At 34.4% G+C, this 23457-nt stretch overlaps 5 protein-coding genes across 6 annotated transcripts; 3 read left to right on the top strand and 2 right to left on the bottom strand.

Annotated features, from left to right (window-relative positions):
• The first annotated feature begins 1786 nt into the window (after nucleotides 1-1786).
• LOC140971663 (protein TIC 40, chloroplastic-like) lies at nucleotides 1787-7001 on the top strand. The gene is made up of 14 exons (XM_073434028.1): nucleotides 1787-2105; nucleotides 2334-2445; nucleotides 2606-2663; nucleotides 2777-2794; nucleotides 2969-3242; nucleotides 3479-3585; nucleotides 3672-3732; nucleotides 4601-4679; nucleotides 5144-5184; nucleotides 5277-5322; nucleotides 5777-5871; nucleotides 6016-6119; nucleotides 6233-6280; nucleotides 6439-7001. Exons 1-14 carry the CDS (start codon nucleotides 1901-1903, stop codon nucleotides 6496-6498), a joined length of 1308 nt encoding a protein of 435 aa, XP_073290129.1. The 5' UTR covers nucleotides 1787-1900; the 3' UTR covers nucleotides 6499-7001.
• A 684-nt stretch (nucleotides 7002-7685) lies between these two features.
• Nucleotides 7686-9295, top strand: LOC140971661 (uncharacterized). The gene is made up of 3 exons (XM_073434026.1): nucleotides 7686-7905; nucleotides 8012-8120; nucleotides 8784-9295. The coding sequence occupies exons 2-3, from the start codon at nucleotides 8024-8026 to the stop codon at nucleotides 8945-8947; spliced, it is 261 nt and encodes an 86-aa protein (XP_073290127.1). The 5' UTR covers nucleotides 7686-7905; nucleotides 8012-8023; the 3' UTR covers nucleotides 8948-9295.
• A 169-nt stretch (nucleotides 9296-9464) lies between these two features.
• LOC140971659 (protein disulfide isomerase-like 5-2) lies at nucleotides 9465-12080 on the top strand. The gene is made up of 5 exons (XM_073434024.1): nucleotides 9465-9872; nucleotides 10355-10458; nucleotides 10625-10995; nucleotides 11168-11475; nucleotides 11599-12080. The coding sequence occupies exons 1-5, from the start codon at nucleotides 9636-9638 to the stop codon at nucleotides 11911-11913; spliced, it is 1335 nt and encodes a 444-aa protein (XP_073290125.1). The 5' UTR covers nucleotides 9465-9635; the 3' UTR covers nucleotides 11914-12080.
• Nucleotides 12081-12248: 168 nt separating this feature from the next.
• Nucleotides 12249-14986, bottom strand: LOC140971660 (receptor homology region, transmembrane domain- and RING domain-containing protein 2-like). The gene is made up of 4 exons (XM_073434025.1): nucleotides 14631-14986; nucleotides 13679-13909; nucleotides 13133-13537; nucleotides 12249-13048 (listed from the first exon to the last, which is right to left on the bottom strand). The coding sequence occupies exons 1-4, from the start codon at nucleotides 14755-14757 to the stop codon at nucleotides 12504-12506; spliced, it is 1308 nt and encodes a 435-aa protein (XP_073290126.1). The 5' UTR covers nucleotides 14758-14986; the 3' UTR covers nucleotides 12249-12503.
• Nucleotides 14987-16355: 1369 nt separating this feature from the next.
• Nucleotides 16356-19390, bottom strand: LOC140971657 (proteasome subunit alpha type-4-like). 2 transcript variants are annotated; one of them, XM_073434022.1, is made up of 2 exons: nucleotides 19293-19390; nucleotides 16356-17290 (listed from the first exon to the last, which is right to left on the bottom strand). In XM_073434022.1, exon 2 carries the CDS (start codon nucleotides 17288-17290, stop codon nucleotides 16544-16546), a length of 747 nt encoding a protein of 248 aa, XP_073290123.1. In that variant the 5' UTR covers nucleotides 19293-19390; the 3' UTR covers nucleotides 16356-16543. The 2 variants fall into 2 exon arrangements, with proteins under 2 accessions (XP_073290123.1, XP_073290124.1); XM_073434023.1 differs by lacking the exon at nucleotides 19293-19390 and adding an exon at nucleotides 19128-19146.
• Nucleotides 19391-23457: the final 4067 nt, after the last annotated feature.

Raw genomic sequence — 23457 nt, 5'->3', positions numbered from 1 at the left:
TTTTTAAGGATGTTCAAGTATGAACTTCACATGTTTTGATAAAAAGTATATGTCGTGCTTTGCAAAGGTATNTCAGTGTTTTTAAAATAATAAGTCTATAATGTGGTATGTTTACTGTTCTAAACCATATTTATAATACAATTTCAGGAAACGGAATTCCATAAAATATCATCTAGGCTTTGGTCTGGGTGTTGCGACAAAAACTTTACAACCTATTGGTTTTGTTCAACTTTATTCAAAATAATTGTCCACGAATGAGGCAATTTCAAATGTCCTCACGTATAATAAATAATTCATGATACACACTGTATTCTTAATTCAGTTGTCTGGATACAATGAATTTAATTCCCTTTCCTATGACGTTTGGGAAGTGTACAGCCATTGCTCTGAATTCTAGAAATTCGATTCCCCAATTGAAGTCGACATATTACCCAAACAACGTTGTTGGGTTTAAATTAAAGGTACTTAAATCAATTTAGTTGACAAATTATAGGACCCAACCATCATTACTAACAACTTTCAGACATGTTGTTAACCACATATTTACAATTTAAATTAAATTAAACTAAACTAAACTAAACTAAACTAAACTAAACCAAAAAGCTTATAGAATTTGCTTAATTATTAATCCACTCGAATTACGGTACCCATACTAATTTCCTTGGATTGAAAGTTAAGACAATGCTTGGTTCCCACCGTATTATTAATTTCAAATGGACCACGAAGGGGACATCATTCTTCACGTGTTGCGCTCATACATCACATGTTCTCAATCACTAAAAGTCTATAATATTTATTACAATAGCAGATTTTTTTATTATAATTTTTTAATCATATATAATAAATTTAATTTGGATAAAATAAAAAATGTAAGTATAGAAATATTTATAATCAGTTAAACAGAAATAATTTGTAACATTTTCTTGGTTGATTGAAAAATCAGAGAAAGAAGAAAAAGTGTTAAAGGTATAAATTAAGTAGAATAAAAAGATAATCTTCTATTGTAATAAATATTATAGACTTATAGTGGTAGAGATGAATTATATCTCATCTTAAAAAATATGTGTGAAGCTTAAATTTAATTTTTGATTAATCTATATATTTCATTTAAAAGATATGTAATCAAAGTCATCTAATGTATGATGCAGTGACATAAATATCTTTTAATAAAAGAAAAAGTAGGAGTTCAAACCTAGATAATCGGCGAAACGTATCCCACTCGATTTTGAAAAGAAAACTTGTGAAACAAGTGGAGAAGAACTGAATTGATTGATTCTTGAAATGTGGGAGCTTGTGTTGGTGTCTTTCCCTCTACAACAATTCTACGACGGAAAAAAGATGATGTGGAGATCTTATCCATATAGAAGGAAAAGCTCGACTTTTGAGGACGTGGGAAATGGTGAAATTTGACCACCCCACGACTTTTCATTTAATCGCAGGAGTCACAATTTGTGGGCGCCATTGACAAATCAAATTTAATTTGGACCAAGAGTCTCGTGTTGATTGAGTTGTCGTGCGCCGAGCATGTTGTCCTACTTGCGGTGGACTTGCTTATCCCAGAATCATGATTCTCGGATCCTGCGCTGTGATATATAGATGATCGAAGGACTGTAGGCCCAAAAGACTATGTACACACTTTTTCTCTTAATATAATCCCAATTCATGGGCCATCATTTGAACTGTCTATAAAGTCCACATGGTATATAGTTATTTGGACCAAGCTGGAAGCCCAAAGTCTTAAGAGAGACCCCAATTAACAAGCCCAGGTCCATTTCATTCAAGATATTTGACCTTTGAGTTCCACAGAAGCCAACCGGCAGCTCCCACTTCTCGAGCTCTGAAAAACCGAGGTAAACCAAGATTTTTACTTCCAATTTTCAGGTATTATTTTACATGTAAAATGGATAATCTTAGCCTTGTTTCGTACCACAAAATTGTACTCGGGCTCTCTCCAAATCCAAGAAAACCATTATTTTTTCACAAATCCACCGAGGGTCTTGCAAACTCATCCCAGAAAACTGGAAAAAATGCTGGACAAGCGAAATCCTGTACGTCGTTTTCAGTTGTCTCTTTATTTCAGGGGACCAAGGCCACCAAAATTATAGGTAATCCTTCCAAGAATCCTCACTTCTTCGATGTATGTTTCTGTTTGTTCATTTTTCGGTTGCAGTTGATGATTTATTTATGTTGTTATCTTGATGAAATATATTTGCTTTACATACTCAGGATTGTGTTCGTTTGTTAACAATGCACCTTTTCCCTGTCCAGTTTTAGATACTTAAGAACTTTGTTCGTTTCCTGTTGTTTATCCTCCTATTCCCATTCTCATTCAGTGCAGGAGAAAGTCGTGGACTGCTTTGCGAGCATTACTTCTTCAAGTGACGAACAAACATCAACGGCTGGTGCAAATCCACATATTTCAGTGCCGCCGCCTCCTTCTCAAGTGTAATATTATATAAATGTTAATTTTTCTTTCGAATCAATTGTGGCAATTGGATTATACAGAATTTGCAAGTTTGATCACCTAAGATATTGAATATGGGATTTCTTCTTGGACTTAAGTCTTACTTTTTCTCTCCAACGTCCTATATCCTTCTGAAAACAGGGGGTCACCTCTCTTCTGGATTGGTGTTGGTGTTGGTTTATCAGCACTTTTTTCATGGGTGAGTACGAGGTGGCTGCTTATTTCTCCTTTGAAGTATCTCTCTTATAACCAATTCTCCTTTCTACTCTATGCTAATCTTAAACCCTTTTTTCTGATGGTTTGTTTTCTCAGCTGGCTGGAAGAACAAAGGTTAGTAACTTCTACATGGCACAATTATTTCTATGTGCCAAGTATATGCATCTTTCCATTTTTAAAAAGTTAGTTTGCACATATAGTGATGATAACAGATTAACTTATGTGGCACTTGTAACTGTGTTGACATGTGATGCCTCTGATGTTCTAAAAAATATATTTTGTTTACAGAAATATGCAATGGAACAAGCCTTCAAAACCTTCACACAACAGATGAATGCTCAGAATAATGCATCTAATAATGCTGCCTTTTCACCTAGCGCACCCTCACCCTTTTCTTTTCCCCCAGCAACAGCCCCGACACCAGATTCAGCTAGAAAATCAAACCCAGTAACATTGACTTCTCAACCTCTAACTGTTAATGTACCTGCAACCAATTTGGAGGAGCCTCCATCTGTATCTGTCAATGATAGCGTGGAACCCAAGAAAGAACGAAACGGTTATGGTGTGTCTTGATCCCATATTATCTCTAGTAGGCCTAAAAGTAGAATGCAGTTTTGTGAAGCTTAGAAAATGATGAAATTTAAAACCTCTCTCTTTTCATCGATTCTCTATCATTTTTACGGGTGTATGGAAATTTCTGGCTTTCCCTGATTCCAGTTTGCTTGGTGGATGCCAATTGAACCTGCTATTCTCAATATCATAAGCGACTTAGTGCCTGAATTTATGTAATTTTTACAGCTTTTGTAGATGTTTATCCAGAAGAGACGTTCAGGAAAAATGCTTTCGAGAGCTACAGAGAATCTGTTCAGATAAATTCTCCGAATGATCCCCAGGCTTCTCAGTCAGTGAGTTGAACTTTGATCAGAGAATGCTGTGATGAGTTACTAAAACATCAGTATTGTCATAAATAATTTTTGAAACATTTTTGAAGGATTCTCTAAAAGGCACGTCATCAAAACAAGGAACAAGAGCTTCAAAAGTTCCCTTCACTGGTAAGTGTGAAATGCATTCCATGTTCATCCTGTTAATCATATGTACAATTAAATTGTTAAGGTGTGAGGCAGACATTATAATTGATAGATACTTTCTATGAGTTACTCAAATTTGTAATGACAAATAGATTATATGACAGAATGTAATATAAGTGAATTCCCTTCACGCTCTGGGTCCTTTTAGTTTTCCATACACATTGTGGGATGATTTTTACATAATTTATTAGCTGATATAGGATAGCCACCAGAATCTTGCGTGAAACTGACGAGCATGTGTTGATGGGTGGACCAAACCAAGCAGGCTGAGTGGGCAGTGCCCTGGAGTAGTTCACCCTCCAAAATGGAAAAAAAACCCTTTGAATTCATGTGTATTTTTTTTAAAATGCAAGGCTTGCCACCTCTAAATTAAAAGAATTCACGATTTTATCAAAATATTTAGGTCCATAACACTCGTAAGTAACCTCCATGCTGTGACTAATCTGATGGTCTTTGTGATCACTATTTTCTTATCTCTTTTGTTCGATTTGTTTTTATGTTAAGGATTGGGGGTGCATCTTTTAATTCTTGGTGGCAGCATATTCTGTGCGCATCAGACCCTTTTTGAGCTCTTTACATAATTATTTCTTCCCTGTTTAGTGAAGAGAAGTTGGCCTTTTTAAATGGAAACTACAAGCATTGACCTAAAATTTGATCGAGGATGGATGTTTTGCACACATCTACACAATGGTCATAAGTGTTCTGATAAGTTTGAGCTTTGTAATTATACTAGAAATCTATAATGCTTCTCGTATCTTTATCTTTGAGTATTCCTCTGTTTTACATTTCCTGTAAACATGCGTAATAAGCTTTTATGCTTTTTGATGAACAGGAAACGCCAATTCTCTCTTGTCTGTGGAAGCTCTGGAGAAAATGATGGAAGATCCAACAGTACAAAAAATGATTTTTCCGTAAGATTTCATTTAGCTTTTTATTCGGTATCATATTCAGGCAAATGTCACACACAGAATATTCATCCATTGCTGGTGTCATCTTAATGATCTTGAAAAATTTATCAATCAATGCATTAATCTTCGTTTTGTTTGACAAACGATCTTTCTACATATCAGACACATATTATTACTTCTGAGTTTATGACGGTTTAAAGTAAAATTTTTATTGAGTTTCAAATTGTTGGCATCAGTTATAACTTTACTTATCTCCACAACAAGAGTTAGAATGCTGCCAAACGCCAATGCTAACAAGGCTTTGACTTCTATTTCGTGGAACTGATTATCTAAAGTTCATCTGTACTATATACCTTCAGTTATTTGATGTTTTCTTTCATTAGACTCGGCAGGCACATAAAATGTCGTGTGAACCTTCCCCAGCTTATTAATTGCATAACAATTGTTTTTTTTAATTATCTATGCAGCTACTTACCCGAGGAGATGAGGAATCCTGCCACCTTTAAATGTGAGTTTGTTATTTGATTGGCTTTAGAATTTATGAATGCTTGGATTGAGTTGTAGTAAAATGAATTGTAAAAGCTATTTCATGTGCCATAGGGATGCTACAAAATCCACAATACCGTCAACAACTTCAAGATATGCTGTAAGCGTCCATTTTCAAACTTCTTTTCGCAGTTGCTCACAAGTTCTCTGTCTGTTCTTTTATGCCTGCTGTGGCATCATTTGTTTTAAAATTGTAATCCTAGTTTGCTTGCTTGCTTGTATTTGAGAATTAGATGGACTAGGTACTTGAATCGATATCTTTTAGCTGCACCTTTGCGTGCTCATACTCTTTCTATGAATTCAACTACTTACGTTAAATACTTGTGTACTAGCTGTCACTCCGTTTTAGTTTTCTACCGGGAGTATTTTATTCATTTTCTTCAAGTTAATTATTCATACAGCAAGAATATGTCTATTAGAAGCTACTGCTGGAATTAAAACTACTTTCAGCGCCACTTCTGTAGTATAATTTCCGATTTGTTGACACATCTAAATCTGTTGCATTAAAACAGAAACTGACATTTTTTTTACTTAATGTGCTTTAAAATCCCCAGAAACAACATGGGGGGAAACCCTGAATGGGACAATCGCATGGCGGAATCCTTAAAAAGTTTCGACCTCAGCAGTCCTGAGATCAAACAGCAGTTTGGTGAGTATCAAAATAATCTAATCCCTATTTCTGAACCAAAACTCTCAGTTTGTTCACATCAAAATCAATATCTTGTCTTTTTCTTAAATCAGATATTCTTAAAATTTTATATTCATGGTTCCTCATCTTCTCTAACTGCTTCAGATGAGATAGGCCTTACTCCTGAGGAAGCCATTACTAAAATAATGGCAAATCCTGATGTTGCCATGGCATTTCAAAATCCAAGAGTTCAAGCAGCCATCATGGAAGTTAGCGTCTTCTTTGTCCTTTATCATTTATTTCTGCTTATTTTTGTGGCCTCCGAGCAAACCTTGCTATAAATTTATGCTTACAAACATTCTAATTTTGGCTATTTATGCAGTGTTCTCAAAATCCCTTAAATATTGCCAAGTATCAAAATGACAAAGAGGTAACAATGAACCGTGACATATATTGGCTTTCTGAGGAAAACCATTTGAATTAAACATGAATACTATCTTGATGTTTCTCTTCACCATAATTTCTAGCTGTATGCTCCTGCCCTTGGGCTTTTTTCTCATTGAAGCTGATTCATTTTCTTTGTATCAGGTTATGGATGTGTTTAATAAAATAGCCGAGCTCTTCCCTGGGGTGGCAGGTTCTTCTTAACCATCTTTGTCCTTCCATGAAGACCGGTGATATGATATGCCATGATTCTTGAGATTCTGCAAGCTTTTTTCTGATTTCTGCTGCATGCGTCTCTGAGTTGTGATACCCATGTGCCTCAAGTTTGCATCGACATCACTATTTTGGAAGTTTGTCGCATGAAGATTTAAAATATCATCTTCTTCCAAACTGTCAACAAGGGTGGTATCAGCCACCTCTCCTCTCCCTTGAACAATGTTCGTTTGTTTTGTCTTGTTCCTGTGGTTGCAAATGGAGTGAAAGCATTCAAGTGCAACACCAGATACTGACCAATCATTTCAGAACATTCATAGATATTCTTGGTTCAGTTTGGGTGCCAACTGTGTTAATGCCCAGAATGCAGTGTGATATCTCCATTTTATGATCTTCCAAGTTTTGCTTTAGACCTTTTATTTATTCTAAGCATTCTTGTATTCTGACTTGCTAAAGACATCTGGCAAATACCATAATTTTATATTCTTATACAACTAGTAATGTCCACCCCCCCCCCCCCCCATCCCTCACTCATAAATAGCGTTGAAGTAACATAATACAACTTGTGATTCGGTGCCTAGGTCCAATGTAACTTGGTCTTAGCTCTCTCTGGCTCTGCGTGTTTTAACAATTCAATTACATAACTCTTTTGGGACAGAAATAGGCATGTTTCATCGAAATTTTGGTATAACTGTATAAATTTTGGGTATTAATATACTTTTATCAAGTGTAATGTTTATGGTATACGCACGACACGAAAACTATAACAAAAAATGTATGTACATGTCGGTGAAACAGATCCTCTTACATCCATATATAAATGCTGGTTTATCAAGAATACACAAGAAGTACATATCCGTGAAATTATGATACAATTATGTGAATTTTAAATTAAGTCAAATTAGTATGGATTTATAATTTTGTTACATGTTTTTAGGGCAATATAGGTACATAAAAGTTATGACATACATTTACACATTTCAGGTACCAATTAACTCAAATTGAGTATATAAAATTCTAATTTGTTGGCACAAAACTAGAAGATCAAATTTTGGTATCTGAATTATAATTTTTAAATTTCTAAATTCCGTGTGAGAAAACAGTGTGTTTTTTTAACCTTTTTCTTTTGGTAATGAAACAAGGCCTTCTTTTTAAGCTTCTTCCACTATTTCACGAGCCCGTTTCATGAAATAGGCCGCAATTTAGGTGTCAAGATTCCCTACCCTAGCTACTGAATGGACAAACAATCTCTGCCCATAGTGTACCTCAGGGTCTAGTCGTGATTATCTGAATTTCGGTTAAATTTTTATTCTCCCTTCCTTTGTCCTAGTAAGCTAAAAGATTGGTATCTGTATGGTTCTTATTTTTCAATCGTAACGAGTTCTTGCTAAATTTGTGGTTGGCTCTCCCCGTCTTTCTCTCTTCATGACTTAAGGCTTCAACGTCGTTGTCACTGAATGCTTGTTTACTATATATATTTATAAGTTCACTTGATTCTTCATAGATTGGAGGAACAATGATTGGGGTTGTAAACAAGTTTTTTATTACATCCATATTTATGTGGGCAGCACCTGTTGCAATTCTGTATGGATTCAATCACAAGTTATTACCGGGTAAGCATGCGTTTTTATCTTCAAATTATAAAATGGTGGCTTTTGGTTAATGATGCATTGTTAATGAAACCACGCAAAATGTTCTCAAATTTTATCTAGAAGATATGGTCAGATGAGGAAAAAAATAAGAAACGTGAACTTGACCTCTTCCAAAGGTTCTTGTTAAAAAGTGAATAAGTGTGGGTTTATGCTTTTGTTACATAATTATCACTAGTTAGGCAGCACATGGAATACAAGTTTTTTTAAAATAAATTATTGGGTTTGTACTATTGCCAATTATGCTATTGATTCAATCAAATAATTATCGGTTTTGCACTATGAAAGGCTGCATAAAGCATCGCATAAGTAGGTGTAGCAAGAGCCATGACTTTGATGAAAATAACCAACCAGCCAAAGGTTCTAATACACCTGTGGAAATAGGACCCCCTATTGATTGAACATTGTACTGCTGTCCATGGTTCCTGTTTCAAAAATTTATTCTTCTGTTGTCTAAAGATGTGTCTAGTATACTGTGAATCAACTCTGCATCATCTCCTTACCTCGCTCATACACATACTAAGTAGCACCTGACGTACAGCTGAATTTCGAGTCAAGAAACCAAAAAGGTCATATCCTATGGCTGTTTCTATTTTTCTAATACTTACTGTCATGCTTTTAGAACAGGTAGTACTCAGTTGTCACTTGAGTCCATGACACTGTGGAGTGGAATACTCGCAGTTATTTCTGTGAATGTGGTTATCGGATTATACATTTACTTGGCCATGAAAGAACCTTCAGACAAACACGAACCAGACCCTAAATTCTTGCCGATGCCATGGCTAGCATGAATCAGTCCAGGCCAAGCGAAGCAGACAGTACGAAACAGGAATAGATATTCTGATTCAGGGCCACTTTTGGATGAATTAGTACCTGTTTTGCATATTCATTTATTGTTTCTGAAATTTGGATGCTTGGCCGTTCAACTTATGAGTAGTTGACAAACTTAGGTGTTTCTATAATCATCTCTTGCTATTGTTCTGTTCTGTATTAATTTACCATTTCAATAAATTACCTTTGAGTAGAGCTACAATCATTTCTTTATAATGAGAGTTATTACATCTTACTAAAATCAAAACATATTTTTTAAAAAAATTTATGTATATATATGTCAAAATGTGGATACCTACACAAAAATGTTTTGCATATTCAGAATCACACGTGTGATTCTGAAATGAGAAGTATTTTTTTATTTTTATTTTTTTGGTACAGACCAAGGACTATCAAAAAATCCATCAAATGCACCTAAATTATAGTTATTATTATTTTTTTTAAAAAAAAATCCATCTAAATTATTAAATAAAATAAACTAATTATTCGTAAAAGTAAAAATATCAACTTTGCAAAAAAAAAAATAAATGTTAAATTAAAATATTTTAAAAAAATTTAAATTAAGAGCAAAATGAGTAACACCACCAAGGACCCAGACACACTTTCTGGTTTCTAGTACTTCGATTTTCGAACTCACTGAATCGATCGATGATGCCTTCCGCATCAGCCATCTATTACTCTATGATTTCACTTCACGTAGTCTTGCTGGTATTGCTGCTGTTGCCTCTTTCATCCATCTGGGCATCGGAATATGAGTTCAAATTGGATGGCAAAGTCTTGGAGCTACGCGATTCCAACTTCGACGCCGCCATTTCAACGTTCGATTACGTATTCGTCGACTTCTACGCTCCCAGGTGTGGCCACTGCAAGCGCCTAGCGCCAGAGGTTTGTTTCTTTTCTATTTTTACGACCTCATTTCATCTTTTTATAGTCAAAATCGGATCTTGATGTGCGGCGGTGTTACTATGGCGCTTCTTCGTAGTTTATGTTACGGATTGGCGTGGTCCCAGCAGAGTTTTGAATGGGAGAATTTGAGAAACATGATTGATGATTTCTGTGGAACTCTGTAAATGGTCTCTGCGTTTGTGACACCATTGATTTTGACTTGCTCTAACGTGCAAAGATGAATCTACGTTCACAGTTGAAGTGATTTTAACCAAATATGCCGCAATTTTTTTCCTTACTAAATGTGGAACTGACTTGAGAAGAGTCGAGAGAACGAAGCACATGAAATGACTTTATCATGTTTTAAGCCCATCAAGGGCCATGTCTTTTTTGTTCTTCATTTCTTCTTTCTTGTCCACTTTCCGATTACTTGGAGCGTGCTAGAAAGTTGACTAATGACAGATACGAATGTTAAAATGCAGTTAGACAAAGCAGCCCCGATTTTAGCTGGACTGAAGAAGCCCATAGTTGTTGCAAAAGTAGATGCTGACAAGTACAAAAGTCTTGCTTCTAAGCATGACATTGAGTATGTTTCATAGCCTTGTGTCATATTATTATTCTGACCGCCTGGATTTTTTAGATGTATGCTTTCTTTTTATTTGGATGAACTTGTTAAATTTTTGTTATCGTTCTGATATAAATTACTAAGATAATAGAGAAAGTATTTGTAACTGTATATTTTGTTCATGCAGTGGATATCCAACTCTAAAGGTATTCTTGCATGGAGTTTCTACTGAATATTATGGACCACGGAATGCTGATTTGCTTGCTCGACATTTAGTAAAATTTTTTGCTCCTGATGTTGCTATTCTGAGTTCTGATTCTTCTATAAGAGAATTTATTGAAGCAGCTGGTAGTTATTTTCCTATATTCATAGGCTTTGGCTTAAACGAGTCCACAATATCAAATTTGGCTATCAAGTATAAGAAGAGAGCATGGTTTTCTGTTGCCAAGGATTTCTCTGATGATATAATGACTAAATATGATTTAGACAAGGCACCTGCTTTGGCTGCAATTCACTTAGGCTCCAATGAACATAGCATTTTCTATGGGCCTCTTGAAGGTTAGAATGCCTCTACTTTNATATAGCTAGTATATTCTTGAGGAACTTAGTAAATGTTATGGAAATATATGAATATTATAATCACTTACGGAGTTAAGGTCCCCCTGTGACTAATCATGGAGTCAAACTTTATGGTGATACTAATCGTTATTGCTCCTGCTACGAATTGCAGAGAAATTTCTTGAGAATTACATAAAACATAATTTTTTCCCACTGGTTCTGCCATTAAATCAAGAAACGTTGGAGTTGCTTGAGGATGATCCCAGAAAAATTGTTGTAACGATATTGAATGATGAAGGAGATGAGAAATCAAAAGGATTGTTAAAAGTTCTGAAGGCTGCTGCCTCTGAAAATCGTGACTTGGTATTTGGTTATGTGGGGTTCAAGCAGTGGGAAGATTTTGCTGAATCGTTTGATGTCTCCGAGAAAACAAAGCTTCCGAAGATGGTGTTGTGGGATGGCAATGAGAAATATTATTTGGTACGTGACAGCACCTTACTCTATAAAGATACCTTCACTAATTTTTGTGGTTTTACAAACTTCCTATATCGATTAAGATATTGCAAACATGCATATTGATGTGGTGTTATTGTTTGAACCAAGGTTATCGGTTCAGAGAGGATTGATGAAACAGATATGGGGACTCAAGTATCAAGATTTCTGGAAGGTTATAGAGTAGGAAGAGTTATGAAAAAACACTACGGTGGTTCTGTCTTGATGGATTTCATAAACTCACAACTTGGAGGGAGATATGTTCTCATTCTTATATTTGTGGCACTGGTAATGGTGCTGATTCGGTCAACAAATATGGAGGAGCCTCCGACTGTGGGTATCCCAGACCAAGTTGATGATGCAAGAAACTCCACCGTGCACCCAGAAACGAAAGACTTGCGTCGAAATGAGAACAAGGAAGACTGAGTTTATGATTACTGAACCGCAGACAATTGTGATGACTACTAACAATGGCGAATCAATTAGTTCAAGGGAAGTGAGCGCAATTTGTTTTTAGCTTCTTATGTCTTACTTTGTATCATGTAAGAAAAATGGATAAACCTACAGTGGAATGGAATTTCCAGTATTTACTACCGGTGGACGTGAAGTTGATGAAAATCTGGACGAATTTCACTTTTTGATCTGCGCATAGCATGTAGCTTCGTGGGCTTCTTACACGACTGGAGTACACTTTGAAAAAGTTACCATAATCGACGAAGGAAAACAAATTGGTGAAGACAAATTTAACAGACGAAGAGGAATTAAACTAACAAAACTTAACATCCGTACCAAAATAGCCGGAAAAAGAACAAGAAAAGAAGTAAATTCACAAGAAAAAAAATGCATAAATGAAGAAACTATATATCTTATGCTACAATGTACAGATTTGTAATCTGACCGCAACGTAAAACCATCCACAGCTCGATAGATGTATAGATCTTGCAGTCAAATCAACTTTGTATCCTGCTGTCGTCTGAGCAAAGCTTTGGTAAAATCAACAATCAGAGGTACCTTCATTAGCATCCTGGAAGAGACTGGGCTGATGCAAAAGGTGAAAAGCTTGCAGCTGACTCGCTGTAATGCAGTGGATTAGGAGGCCGACTTGAAGACCCAATATAACTCGACGAAGCATTGCTTGGGCTAGGAATATATGGAGACGTGTATCTGGAATTAAGAGGCGATAGCGTAAGGTAACCCAGAGAGTGAGGTGAAATCAAGTAACTGCCAAGAGATCTTTGTGAAGACATATTTCTTAGATCGACTGAGCTTCGACTTGTACTTGAGTTAGGAGATTGATGGTAATATGGGTTGTGAGGAGTGGTAGAGACGGACTGGGGACGCGAAAAGGTGGTTGATCGCAGAGGTGATTGGCTGATTAGCATGGCTGATGATGATGCTGATGATCTAAAAGATGATAGCGTAGATGATTCTGGGGATGACAGTAAAGGTGTAGATTCTGATGCTGGTGGTTCACCCGTGCTGGTTCTTGCATCACGCTTGCAGACTGGACAGAATGTTCTCCATGATGTTAGCCATGCATCGACGCATACGGCGTGGAATTCTGTAATAAAAGAAGTAACTAATGGATTACAATTTAAAAATTAGAGGAAAAAAGTAAATGCTATAAAAATAAGAAGAGGCTTACTGTGACTGCATGGGAGAATTCTAAGCTTCTCTCCAATGTTATAGTCTTCAAGACATATGGCACACGTACTTGAGGTACAATTGTCCTCCAAAACTGCAGTAAAATTTAGGCTTGGCATAGCTTTTACCAGGCGGCGGCTCATCCCATGAAATTCTCGTACACGAGGAGCTTGAGGCCGTTCTCTTCTGATGCGATGCCTTCGAATGAAGAAACAAGTAGCTAACACAGCAGACATGGCGAGTAACGATATGAAAGATATAGCCATAATAGCCCATGCTGAGTTTTCATAGACCGGGGATATCCATATTTCAGTATCAACAGCACCATCATATTTTGCCAGAGTTTCACCCGAGGCTTTGGATACAAAAACTGCATTGATCTTTACACCAGCAGAATTTCCAGCCACTACATTTTACAATATCAACAATTCATGATTTTATAGCGCAAATGGATTCTAATGTTTAATCAGCAGCCTCAATTCTATAATAACAAGCAAAATGATCGATGAAATCACAGTAAAGGTGAGAGCTGAAGATAGAACAATACTTGCAACTAAATCGCCATCCTCATTATCATAGACGATGGCTGCCTTGAACCCCGCAACTTGTGCTCTCCTGACTTTCTCATCAAAGCTACATACTCCTCTGATTATTAATGCAAATGGATACCTGGTATCATTCATTTTTGTATCAATTTTATTAGTCAAAGGAGAGCATGCGTCCAATGGTTCTGCCACGTATAATGAGCCATATATTCCCGACCCTTTCACCGATGGAGCTGAAATTGCAAAAATATGTATCAGCAAACACAGAACAAATCAGGATACCGACCTATTCTATCCTTCTTATTGGGAGACTGTCTAGAATAGAAATACAGTCTTCCAAGTTCTCAAATATAAACGCACAAAAAAATAAATGTATCCAATCCTTATACTCCCATCTCAACTAAGTTTCTTGCTATCCATTATTGTCTGAACTCAGCCAAGAAAATAAGCTAATGCCTGACAGTTTCATTAATTTGCTGGAATACACGTCCTCAATTCTATGCTAAATCACTTGATAGTAAGGACTTTGCACGTATGATCTCAAACATAATGTGGGAGAATTCGGAAGCCTTGATCATCCTTTTGCAAGAGAAGTAACCCTTCTGATTCGATAAACTTTAACACCAAATCCAGAATTCCCCAGCTAAATTGAAGTATTAAAATATATAAACATCACATCCACACAATCTCAAGATTCACCAGATAAAGTATGTCTTTCCATCACCAGTAATTAAAATAACTTAAAGTTGAGCCAGTATCAACAAAGGGAAAAATATAATGGGCTCTAAAGAGGTCCATCATGAAAAACAAGAAACAGATTCGACACAGAAAGAGAAGACTCAAATCAAGCGCATATTGAATCACCTAAGAAATCCTAAAACTACGTAATAGATTGGTTTTGCCACCTGNAAAAAAAAAAAAAAAAAAAAAAAAAAAAAAAAAAAAAAAACTCACCAAAATTAGCTTCAATGTCTTGAAAGGATGAAGTAACATTGTTGCCAATCAAAACCACCTCCCCAAAAGCCGTGCAAGCACACATTAAACAGAAAAGGCAGCGGAAAAATACCCAGAAATTCAACATAATTTCTAACCGCAAAGATCTCAACTTTTTTCAACAAAATCCGAAAACCCCCCCGCTTTCACTCAGGACAAAATGGAACCTTTTATCTTTAAAAATAACTGTAGAGTTTTCTCAGAATTGAAACATCAGCTTCCATACTGCAGTACGAATCTTGAAGGGCTTTTGCAAACGCTTCGTACTTGGGTTGGTTCGATTTCAATAGGATTATTTTATTTTAATAATGAAAATTACATATATGCTATTTATATGGTTTGTCTTTATTTGTGTGGGTGTGCTTTAATGGTGATAATCTTTGCGCTGGATGCATGAATATCCGTCCAACTAATAATAAATAAATAATTATATACATAATATTAAATAACATCAGGAGAAATTTACGATAATATTCAATCTTGACTTAGTTGACCAAGGAAAAATAATTTGATTTTTACTCAAACTAGTGTCCTTAAAAAATTGCCAATAATTTATTATTATCAGCAATTTGGTAAAAAAAAAATTACAAAACTATCAATGCTATATTATAAATTGCAAAGAAAATATAAAATTTAATATAAGCCTTTGACATAAAAAAGACAAAAAACTTGTGTGAGACGGTCTCACGGGTAGTATTTTGTAGGACGGATCTCTTATTTGGGTCATCCGTGAAAAAATATTACTTTTTATGCTAAGAGTATTACTTTTTATTGTGAATATCGGTAGAATTAATCTATCTCATAAATAAAGATTCGTGAGACCGTCTCACCAGAGACATATTCTATATATAAAAAAAATATTTAGTTTGTGACTTATTTTTTATATTATAAACGGTACATCATCAAAATTCTTAATTTTATTAGTAGCTTATTATATTGATTATTTGTACGATTTATTCTTAAAGTGTCAAACTTAGGGCATGATTATTTTGTAGCTTTTATAGGGTTTCTTGAAATAAAAACAACAATTTGATTGACCCACATATTATAAAGATTGTGTAAGAAAATTATCCAACTACCACCAATAAGATGCTGGACCCATCCAATCCAATTTAAATTGCCTGCAATATTTTGGATTTTTGATCGGATAAGCATTCATATTTGGGTATATACCGAAATTGGTTTTAAAAAAATGGGAGACAACTATATATTTTATTAAGCACATCAAAGCGACTTCAAACTAATCTTATTCATTGTTGGTCAAAAAAAGTAATCTCACTAGAGGTGACTCTATATTCACAAACTATACGTGTAATAATTGAATAAAATCGAATACATTAGAATATAAGGTAGTGTTTGTAATTTACTAATTAAAAATGTGACTCTTAACTTTTTGCTTGAAAAATCAATTTTGAATGTTAAATTCAAAATTTGCATTTAATTGAAATCTAAACGTTTACAAAAATATTTCAGTAAAAAAATTAATATTAAAATTACTTATTTATGAATAATTATTCATTTCTAATTTCATGATCTATAAATTTAATCATTTTTTTTAAAACATAATGTATTGCAAACACAGCCTAAATTTGACAACCAATAAGCTCAATAGTATCACAACTTCAAGTCACACGGGGTGCTTTTTACGGATATAATCCAAAAAATATGTATTTTTGAGAATTTGGATTCATATAATTGGGCTTCTAATAAATTATTTAATGTCATAGAATCACAACGATTCGTACAAAATACGCATGAAATCGTCTTAAGAGAGTAACTTCACATCAAATGTTTTTTGCAAACAAGAACCGATTAACATGCGTCAATGTAATCTGAAAAACGAAAGCACGTAGCAAGTCTTGTTTTGAAATAACTCAGGCATCAGCAGCAGGTTGTGTCAACCCAGACTTCACCAACAGCTTGTTGAGTTTATCTGCAGACCACACCTGAAACTTCACTTTCCCAGAAGACAGAAAAATCTCTGACAATTCAAGCTTTTCTGAGTTGAGACTTGTGCTATCCATTGTCTTACTGAGCACCTTTATCGCAAGCTGTACTGCCTCTTCTCTAGTCATGTCGTCTTTGTAATCCTGCTTAAGTATAGATTGTGCAGCCTGGTTGTTAGCTCCAATTGCTGCAGCCTTCCAACCACTGAAATTCCCACTAGGGTCGCTCATGTAAAGCTGAAATCCGTAATTTTTGTCCCAGCCTGCAAACAGGAAAGAAACACCAAAGGGTCGGAGGCCACCAAACTGTGTGTAGCCTTGCTTGGTGTCACATAGAGACTGAACCAGTTGTTCCACTGGCATCGGTTCTTGGTAAGCATATGCATAACGCTGGGCCTGGAGTCTGGCTGTGTTGATAAGTATGTTGGCATCAGACATGATCCCAGCAACAGCACATGCTACGTGGTCATCAATCTTGTACATCTTCTCAACTGATGTTGAGGTCTCGAGCAGTTTAGAAACAACTTTCTTTTCGCCAACTAGGACAACTCCATCTGTACTCAAAATCCCAATGGCGCTCCCTGCATTTCCAATGGCTTCCATTGCATACTCAACCTGGTAAAGCCGACCTTCTGGGGAAAAGATAGTTGTACGGCTATCATATCTTCGAGACATCTACCAAAAAAGATACAGAAGGTTTATCGTGTAAGAATGGAGTTAATAACTAAAGGTGCAACGATATACTTGATAAGAGGAGATAATACACCACCACCAAAATACAGATACATGACTTACATGCATTCACTCAGACAAAATTTTAGAACTTTTCCTGACACTTCCTATATAATAAAAATGTTGAAATTCCAGGTGTGAGACAGAAATAAATGGAGATAAAGTTATCAATCCACAAACACAAACCAAACACAACTGGATGGCCATCGCTTAAAGAGCGCCACCGCCACATACCAACAGTGATATTTTTTGGCTTCGAATTTAGAAAAAGGAAAACATGATAAGGTCCATGCATTTACTAGCACTGCAAGCTTCTCATACTCAGTGATACATATTAACACATTTGCTGCTACCGACATCAGCATTACAGTTAGTATGCTAATGCTGTTGACTGAGTCACCATGCATGAAATTTCACCAACCTTATTCTTCTAAGCTGTGAAACAGTGAGGATTGATACCTGATTAATTTTGAACGAGTTCTATTTTTAAAGTTAATAGAACTTCAAGCAGGTTCAGCTACAGAAATGAACTCTAACATTGAATAAGGCATATCAAGCAATCTAAATAAGATAACTAATTATCAACAGACTGCCTACGCTCTTTCCATCAGGTAATCAAATCTGCTGTAACTTAAGAGTCCGCCTGAGCTGAATTATGGAGGAATAAACTTTCAATTGTATGGAAATCATTGACCACATGCTCACATACCAAATGAACTCTAAGCAGCTTTAATTGTGGGTAACCCCACAAATGAATTATTGTGTGTATTAACAAATGTAAGTTCAGTTTAGTGACAAGACGAAGATGCACAAAATTAAGACAGTCGACGCCAAATAGTAGCAATATACAAAAGGCAGAACAAGTAAAAGTAGAAATATGGATGGACTAGGCGACTAGCAAATGAAGTCCATGAACCTGTTGTGATCCTACTTCATCTCCACAAGCAATTACCATGTGGCTAATAAGATAGAGAGGTTCTCCCTTTATAAGATTAGTCCTTTGGGTTTGGGTTCTCTTCTTGGGTATATCGCCTAACATTAATGCTCTCGTTAAGAGTCGACAGACGAATTGGTGCTTTATGTAGGGAGTAGGGACAATTATTGGGTTATGTGACTCGTGTTCATATAACAAGCTGAATTCTAGGGTTTAGGGACCTCATGGAGTTTAAAGGGGCAATGTTGTGATCCCATTTTTGTTTCGCATATAATTGAGGAGTAACTAATAAATTCAAGGGACTCTCCGATCGAGAAAGTTGATAATTTCGATTTGAGCTCTCCTCTTGGGTTACCACTATCCCAATGTCCCACCTAAGATTCCTAATAAGTATGCATCTCATCATTCAACATTCTCAAGAAAACAAATTGTCTCAGATTACCATAAAAAGATGCCATCGTAGCCAAAATCTAACAAGAAGAATAGTAACTACCAACTGGTAGTGGATTCAAGCACTTAAAACTAGGATTGGTATAACTACTTCCCGAGGCTCAAATGGGATTGCTCGGTCATTGAAGTGTTTTAGAGGTCATACGCTTTGTGACACACTCTAAAGACAGTAAACTCCAACACCATCACTAATTTCTAGACACAATGCAGAATTATGATACAGATATCATAAAAGTTACAAAATATAATCAATATACGAAATAGATACACGATATTCAACATTTTAGGATAGCCATAAGAAATATATGCGTTCATCACAAAATATGCATAGCCCCACCAATCACATGCAATAATAATCATATAAAATGATTAAAAAGAAGAAAATTCCCCCAAAACCTGACACCAATTCTTTCTTCACTCACAAACAGGGAAATCAACCGTGGAAAAATACTACACATTTATCTTCCGAGGACCAGATTCCGATTACAATAACATCGATTAAAAATCTAACAACACAAAGAAACTACGTATTGATCAGAAGCCTGAAGAAATTGAACTTACTTTGCAACAGTCAATGCTAACTTGGGTTTCACGAAATGAGGGGGAGCTGATTTACGATTTCACAGCAAGAAGAGACTATGTGAAAATGTTAAGTCGCGTTTCCGTAACCCTTTTATCGCGTTTTATTTTATTTTTATCGATTTAAAAGTAAAGGGATAGCAAGTAGCAACCCAAGCACAACCCACCCCCTGATGCACGGGCCGGAAAATGTGTAAATTGAGCCTATGCAGTTCACGAACTGCTACGCGATCTAAAAGTAAAGGGATAGCAACCCAAATACCACCCACCCCAGGATTCACGGGCCGGAAAATGTGTAAATTGGGCTTATCCAGTTCACGGACTGCTACGCTCAATTATTTGATCGGAGACCTGATCAAAGTTTGAAGCTATTTTTTTTTTTTATGTTTAATCGTTTGATTCGTAAAATGAGATATTTGAAGATAATTATTGTAAAAATTAATTCAAATGTCCAATTATTCACACAAATTGGTAAGAAACGAATCCTTAATTAATTTCTATTTTTTTTAATGTAATTTAAGATTACAAGACGAAAAATTTCAATTATATAAATGGTCGAATTGAATTGGATCGAGTATATTTTTAGCAAAAACTTATTAGAATTAATTTATAAAATTTTGCTTGTGGTTTAAAATACCATTGTATTGAAGGATTTTACATAGATGTAAAATATAATTCATCATCGTTCAAGAAAACAAAAGGTAAGAGTATATATTTTATGTAGGGTCCATCTAACCAAATCAGAGTTATAAAATATTAATATAATTAACTAATATTAGGACAATATATATGGGCCAACCATACGTGTGTGTCAATATATATTATATAAAACAAAAATTTTCGTGATATGATTTAATAAGTCAATTTTGTAAGATATATCTATTATTTAGGTCTTTCATAAAAAAATTTATTTTTTATGTCAAAAATATTATTTTTTTATTATAAAAATGAGATGAGTTGACATGTCTTACGAATAAAGATATGTAATACCGTCTCGGAAGAGACATACTCATAATATAATGCACCTTTATATCAGCAATAAAGAAAGATTAAATAATTCATCTGTATATTAATTGTAATCCTTTTCATCCTATATTTTCGTCGATTAATTAATTGATTTTTTGTATTTTTACCTAAATTCATTAATTTGTTGTGATTGATTTGAAACATATAGTACTTAGTTGAATTTGTGTCCTTGGATGACAAGGGCATGTGCCTTTCATTATTTCAAGTATAAAATCATCAAATTTTAAGTTGATTTCTTTAAAAAGCATGAAGTAATTTTTACTTCCTCTTAATATAGAAAATCACCAAGATATTCGTTTTTATTTGGGGGGTTTAGAGGAAAAAGTTTTTAGAAATTTGTTTGAACGAATGATTTTTGAAAATAAGATATAAACTTGGTTTTACTCATGGGACAATGCAATGTCATCTTAAATGCCAAATTATATAAGAAATGTGAATAAAATAATTTTAAAGTTTTAAATAATATATATACTTTTAATGGAGTATTTTGGGAATGATGAAGACTATAATTAAAATCAAAGATTATGTGGAGAAATGTGAGGATGAGGTAAATTTTATTTTGGGCAAAGAAATAAAAACCGTTCGGATTGTTAATCGAACCATGAATACCCCAAAATATTTTAATCAAACATACTACGTACATTTTAAATTATCTAACTCATAATTTTACCCATAAAATTATCAATTCAAATACTTACTTTAATATATTTATTAAATAAAATCTTACATGATTCAATATCGTAAATTTTTTTTTTGTAACATAATAATAATACCAATCATATATTATTTATACTATATTATACTATTATACACATTAACTGATTTTTTCTGGTATTATGATGAATTTTTAAAATATGCTAAAAAATATTCCTCTCGATGCTCCATTTTTATGTAATAAACAATATTATAAAATATAAAAATTTGTGTGAGACGTTCTCACGGGTCGTATTTTGTGAGACATATCTATTATTTAGGTCATCCATGAAAAAATATTACTTTTTATGTTAAGAGTATTATTTTTTATTGTGAATATAAAAAGTTAAAATTGATAAATGGGATAATTTATGACGGCCCGTTTGTCAACTTTATACTAATTACTCTCACTTACATGCAAATCGCACCACATTGTGTAATTTTCAGTAAAAAAAATGGCAATCGCATAAGATCCACGTATAAGACACACACTAAATACATATATTAAAATTCCCAGTTGTTAATTAATGAATAAATTTAATTACTAAAACTTTTACATCAAAGCTAAGGGACCATAGGGGCTAACTTGAGCGTCGGTCGAGCCGATTGTAACGTGGCTTTGATTTAGATAGGCAGACGATTGATTCCGAGATCGCGCAGGTTCTCTTGCAAGAAGTGTACATGTTAATGCACCATAATCCATCGCTTAAAGTTGTTGAAATTTTGGAGCAGCAGTTTGATCCATTCCCGTGATGGACAAGGTTTGTGTCATCATGATCATGTTCGCCATCCTTGGAACATTCGACTAAGGCCGCAAAGAATGGATCCCTTCCGAATCTATTGCTGGAGTGATTACGTTTCTGTTCTTGGTTGTGAGACTTGTTGGTGGAGGAGTTGGAGTTTCCAGCCGGCGGCAATGGGAGGAGATTCCCGGAGGATTCGTCCATTTTGGCTACTTATTGGTGCTTGGGGATTCCGGGTATTTTTTCCCAAGAAAATGGAACTCCGCCGTTGAAGTTGAGTGGGGTAGAGATTGGACTAAATGGAGGGTATTCGTCGCTGAAGGATGAATCCCATGAATTCGACGTGGAGGACGATGAAAATGACGCTTTCCGTCGGCCCGATGGGCGGAATCTTGAAGTGGGATATGGTAGTTCTTCCTCATCTGGGAGAATTTGAGAGTGAGTAGAAGCCATAGATAGCACTTGGGGAAGGAGGAAGTGAAAATCCTTTTTGTTGTGTATNAATAATAATAATAATAATAATAATAAAAGATTTGGTGAATGGGAGTGAAAGATCAAATAACAAAACGGCTCCAAAAGTTAATTATTTTTCAGCAATGAGAGTTATTTATATAACTAATGTCCCCAAAAGAATCTCTGTACATGATCTATATATAAAATAACGTAATTAAAGAGCCGGCCGGCAACCATTTCGTTTCTTGATCACGCGTCTTGTCTGACTCTCTCTCTTTAAATTTATTACTCACTAATTAGAAACCATTCATATACGTATAAATAAATGGGATCACCAAATAATTTTAATTTATTTCGGATAAATGCAAATCTAATCTAATCATTTACATAACTGAGACTCCATCGAAGTCTTTTTCTGTATCTAGTCCTATAATTTTAATTTATTTCGGATAAATGCAAATCTAATCTAATCTAATATCTATCTAATCTAATCTAATCTAATACTATTATAAATATATGAGTTTGAATTGTGAACTCACTATTTTATTTTTTTATTTGTTTTACAATTTATCATGTTCATGAGGTTATTTAAGTCATTTTCTATGTTGATTTAATATAGTCATTAATAATGTACTTAACTCAAACAAGATAATTATTATTTTGATTTTATTTTCAAATTCAATTTAATTTTAATTTTAATTTTAATTTTAATTTTAATTACTTTAATTTATATATTGACATCAAAATTATAAAAAAATCACTATCATAAGCTTAACTCAATCAAGTTATTTATTGATTTAAATAAATAAAAAAATAACTATCATAATGTTATAAATTAAATAAATAAATTGTTGATATTACAAACATTGAAATTATAATGGGAAGACAAATTGAGATTATTGTGACTGAATAAAATTAAATTATTAATAAATTTTAAGGTCATGTAAAATATTTTTTTCCCCATTTATAATATAGATATTTTTAGACTACCTATGTATCAAAAGAAATACATGATTGAGAGAAAATGTTTTATACATTTCCGTCAAATTCATGGAAAATCCCTATCATCATAAATAAATATATGACTTTCATTTCTGAGCTTACTATTTTATACTTGCATTTGTTTTACAATTTGTTATGTTCATAATGTTCTTTAAATCATTTTCTCTGTTAGTGTAATATGTTCATTAATAGTGTACTTAACTCAATCAAGATAATTATTATTTTGATTT

The sequence above is a fragment of the Primulina huaijiensis genome, chromosome 2 (genome assembly GCF_012295235.1).
Source record: "Primulina huaijiensis isolate GDHJ02 chromosome 2, ASM1229523v2, whole genome shotgun sequence".
Taxonomy (NCBI): Eukaryota; Viridiplantae; Streptophyta; class Magnoliopsida; order Lamiales; family Gesneriaceae; genus Primulina; species Primulina huaijiensis.
This window is presented reverse-complemented; position numbering and strand designations above follow the sequence as displayed.

Coding starts and splice junctions, on each gene's coding strand:
- LOC140971660 (XM_073434025.1), bottom strand. CDS start 14,757: ATGTTGAATTTCTGGGTATTTTTCCGCTGCCTTTTCTGTTTAATGTGT. Junction 13,910..14,630: donor AGACATTGAAGCTAATTTTG/GTGAGTTTTTTT, acceptor TTGCAATTTCAG/CTCCATCGGTGAAAGGGTCG. Junction 13,049..13,132: donor AATTCTCCCATGCAGTCACA/GTAAGCCTCTTC, acceptor CTTTTATTACAG/AATTCCACGCCGTATGCGTC.
- LOC140971663 (XM_073434028.1), top strand. CDS start 1,901: ATGGATAATCTTAGCCTTGTTTCGTACCACAAAATTGTACTCGGGCTC. Junction 3,733..4,600: donor TTCAAAAGTTCCCTTCACTG/GTAAGTGTGAAA, acceptor TTTGATGAACAG/GAAACGCCAATTCTCTCTTG. Junction 4,680..5,143: donor GTACAAAAAATGATTTTTCC/GTAAGATTTCAT, acceptor TTATCTATGCAG/CTACTTACCCGAGGAGATGA.
- LOC140971661 (XM_073434026.1), top strand. CDS start 8,024: ATGATTGGGGTTGTAAACAAGTTTTTTATTACATCCATATTTATGTGG. Junction 8,121..8,783: donor CAATCACAAGTTATTACCGG/GTAAGCATGCGT, acceptor CTTTTAGAACAG/GTAGTACTCAGTTGTCACTT.
- LOC140971659 (XM_073434024.1), top strand. CDS start 9,636: ATGATGCCTTCCGCATCAGCCATCTATTACTCTATGATTTCACTTCAC. Junction 9,873..10,354: donor GCAAGCGCCTAGCGCCAGAG/GTTTGTTTCTTT, acceptor GTTAAAATGCAG/TTAGACAAAGCAGCCCCGAT. Junction 10,996..11,167: donor TTTCTATGGGCCTCTTGAAG/GTTAGAATGCCT, acceptor TACGAATTGCAG/AGAAATTTCTTGAGAATTAC.
- LOC140971657 (XM_073434022.1), bottom strand. CDS start 17,290: ATGTCTCGAAGATATGATAGCCGTACAACTATCTTTTCCCCAGAAGGT.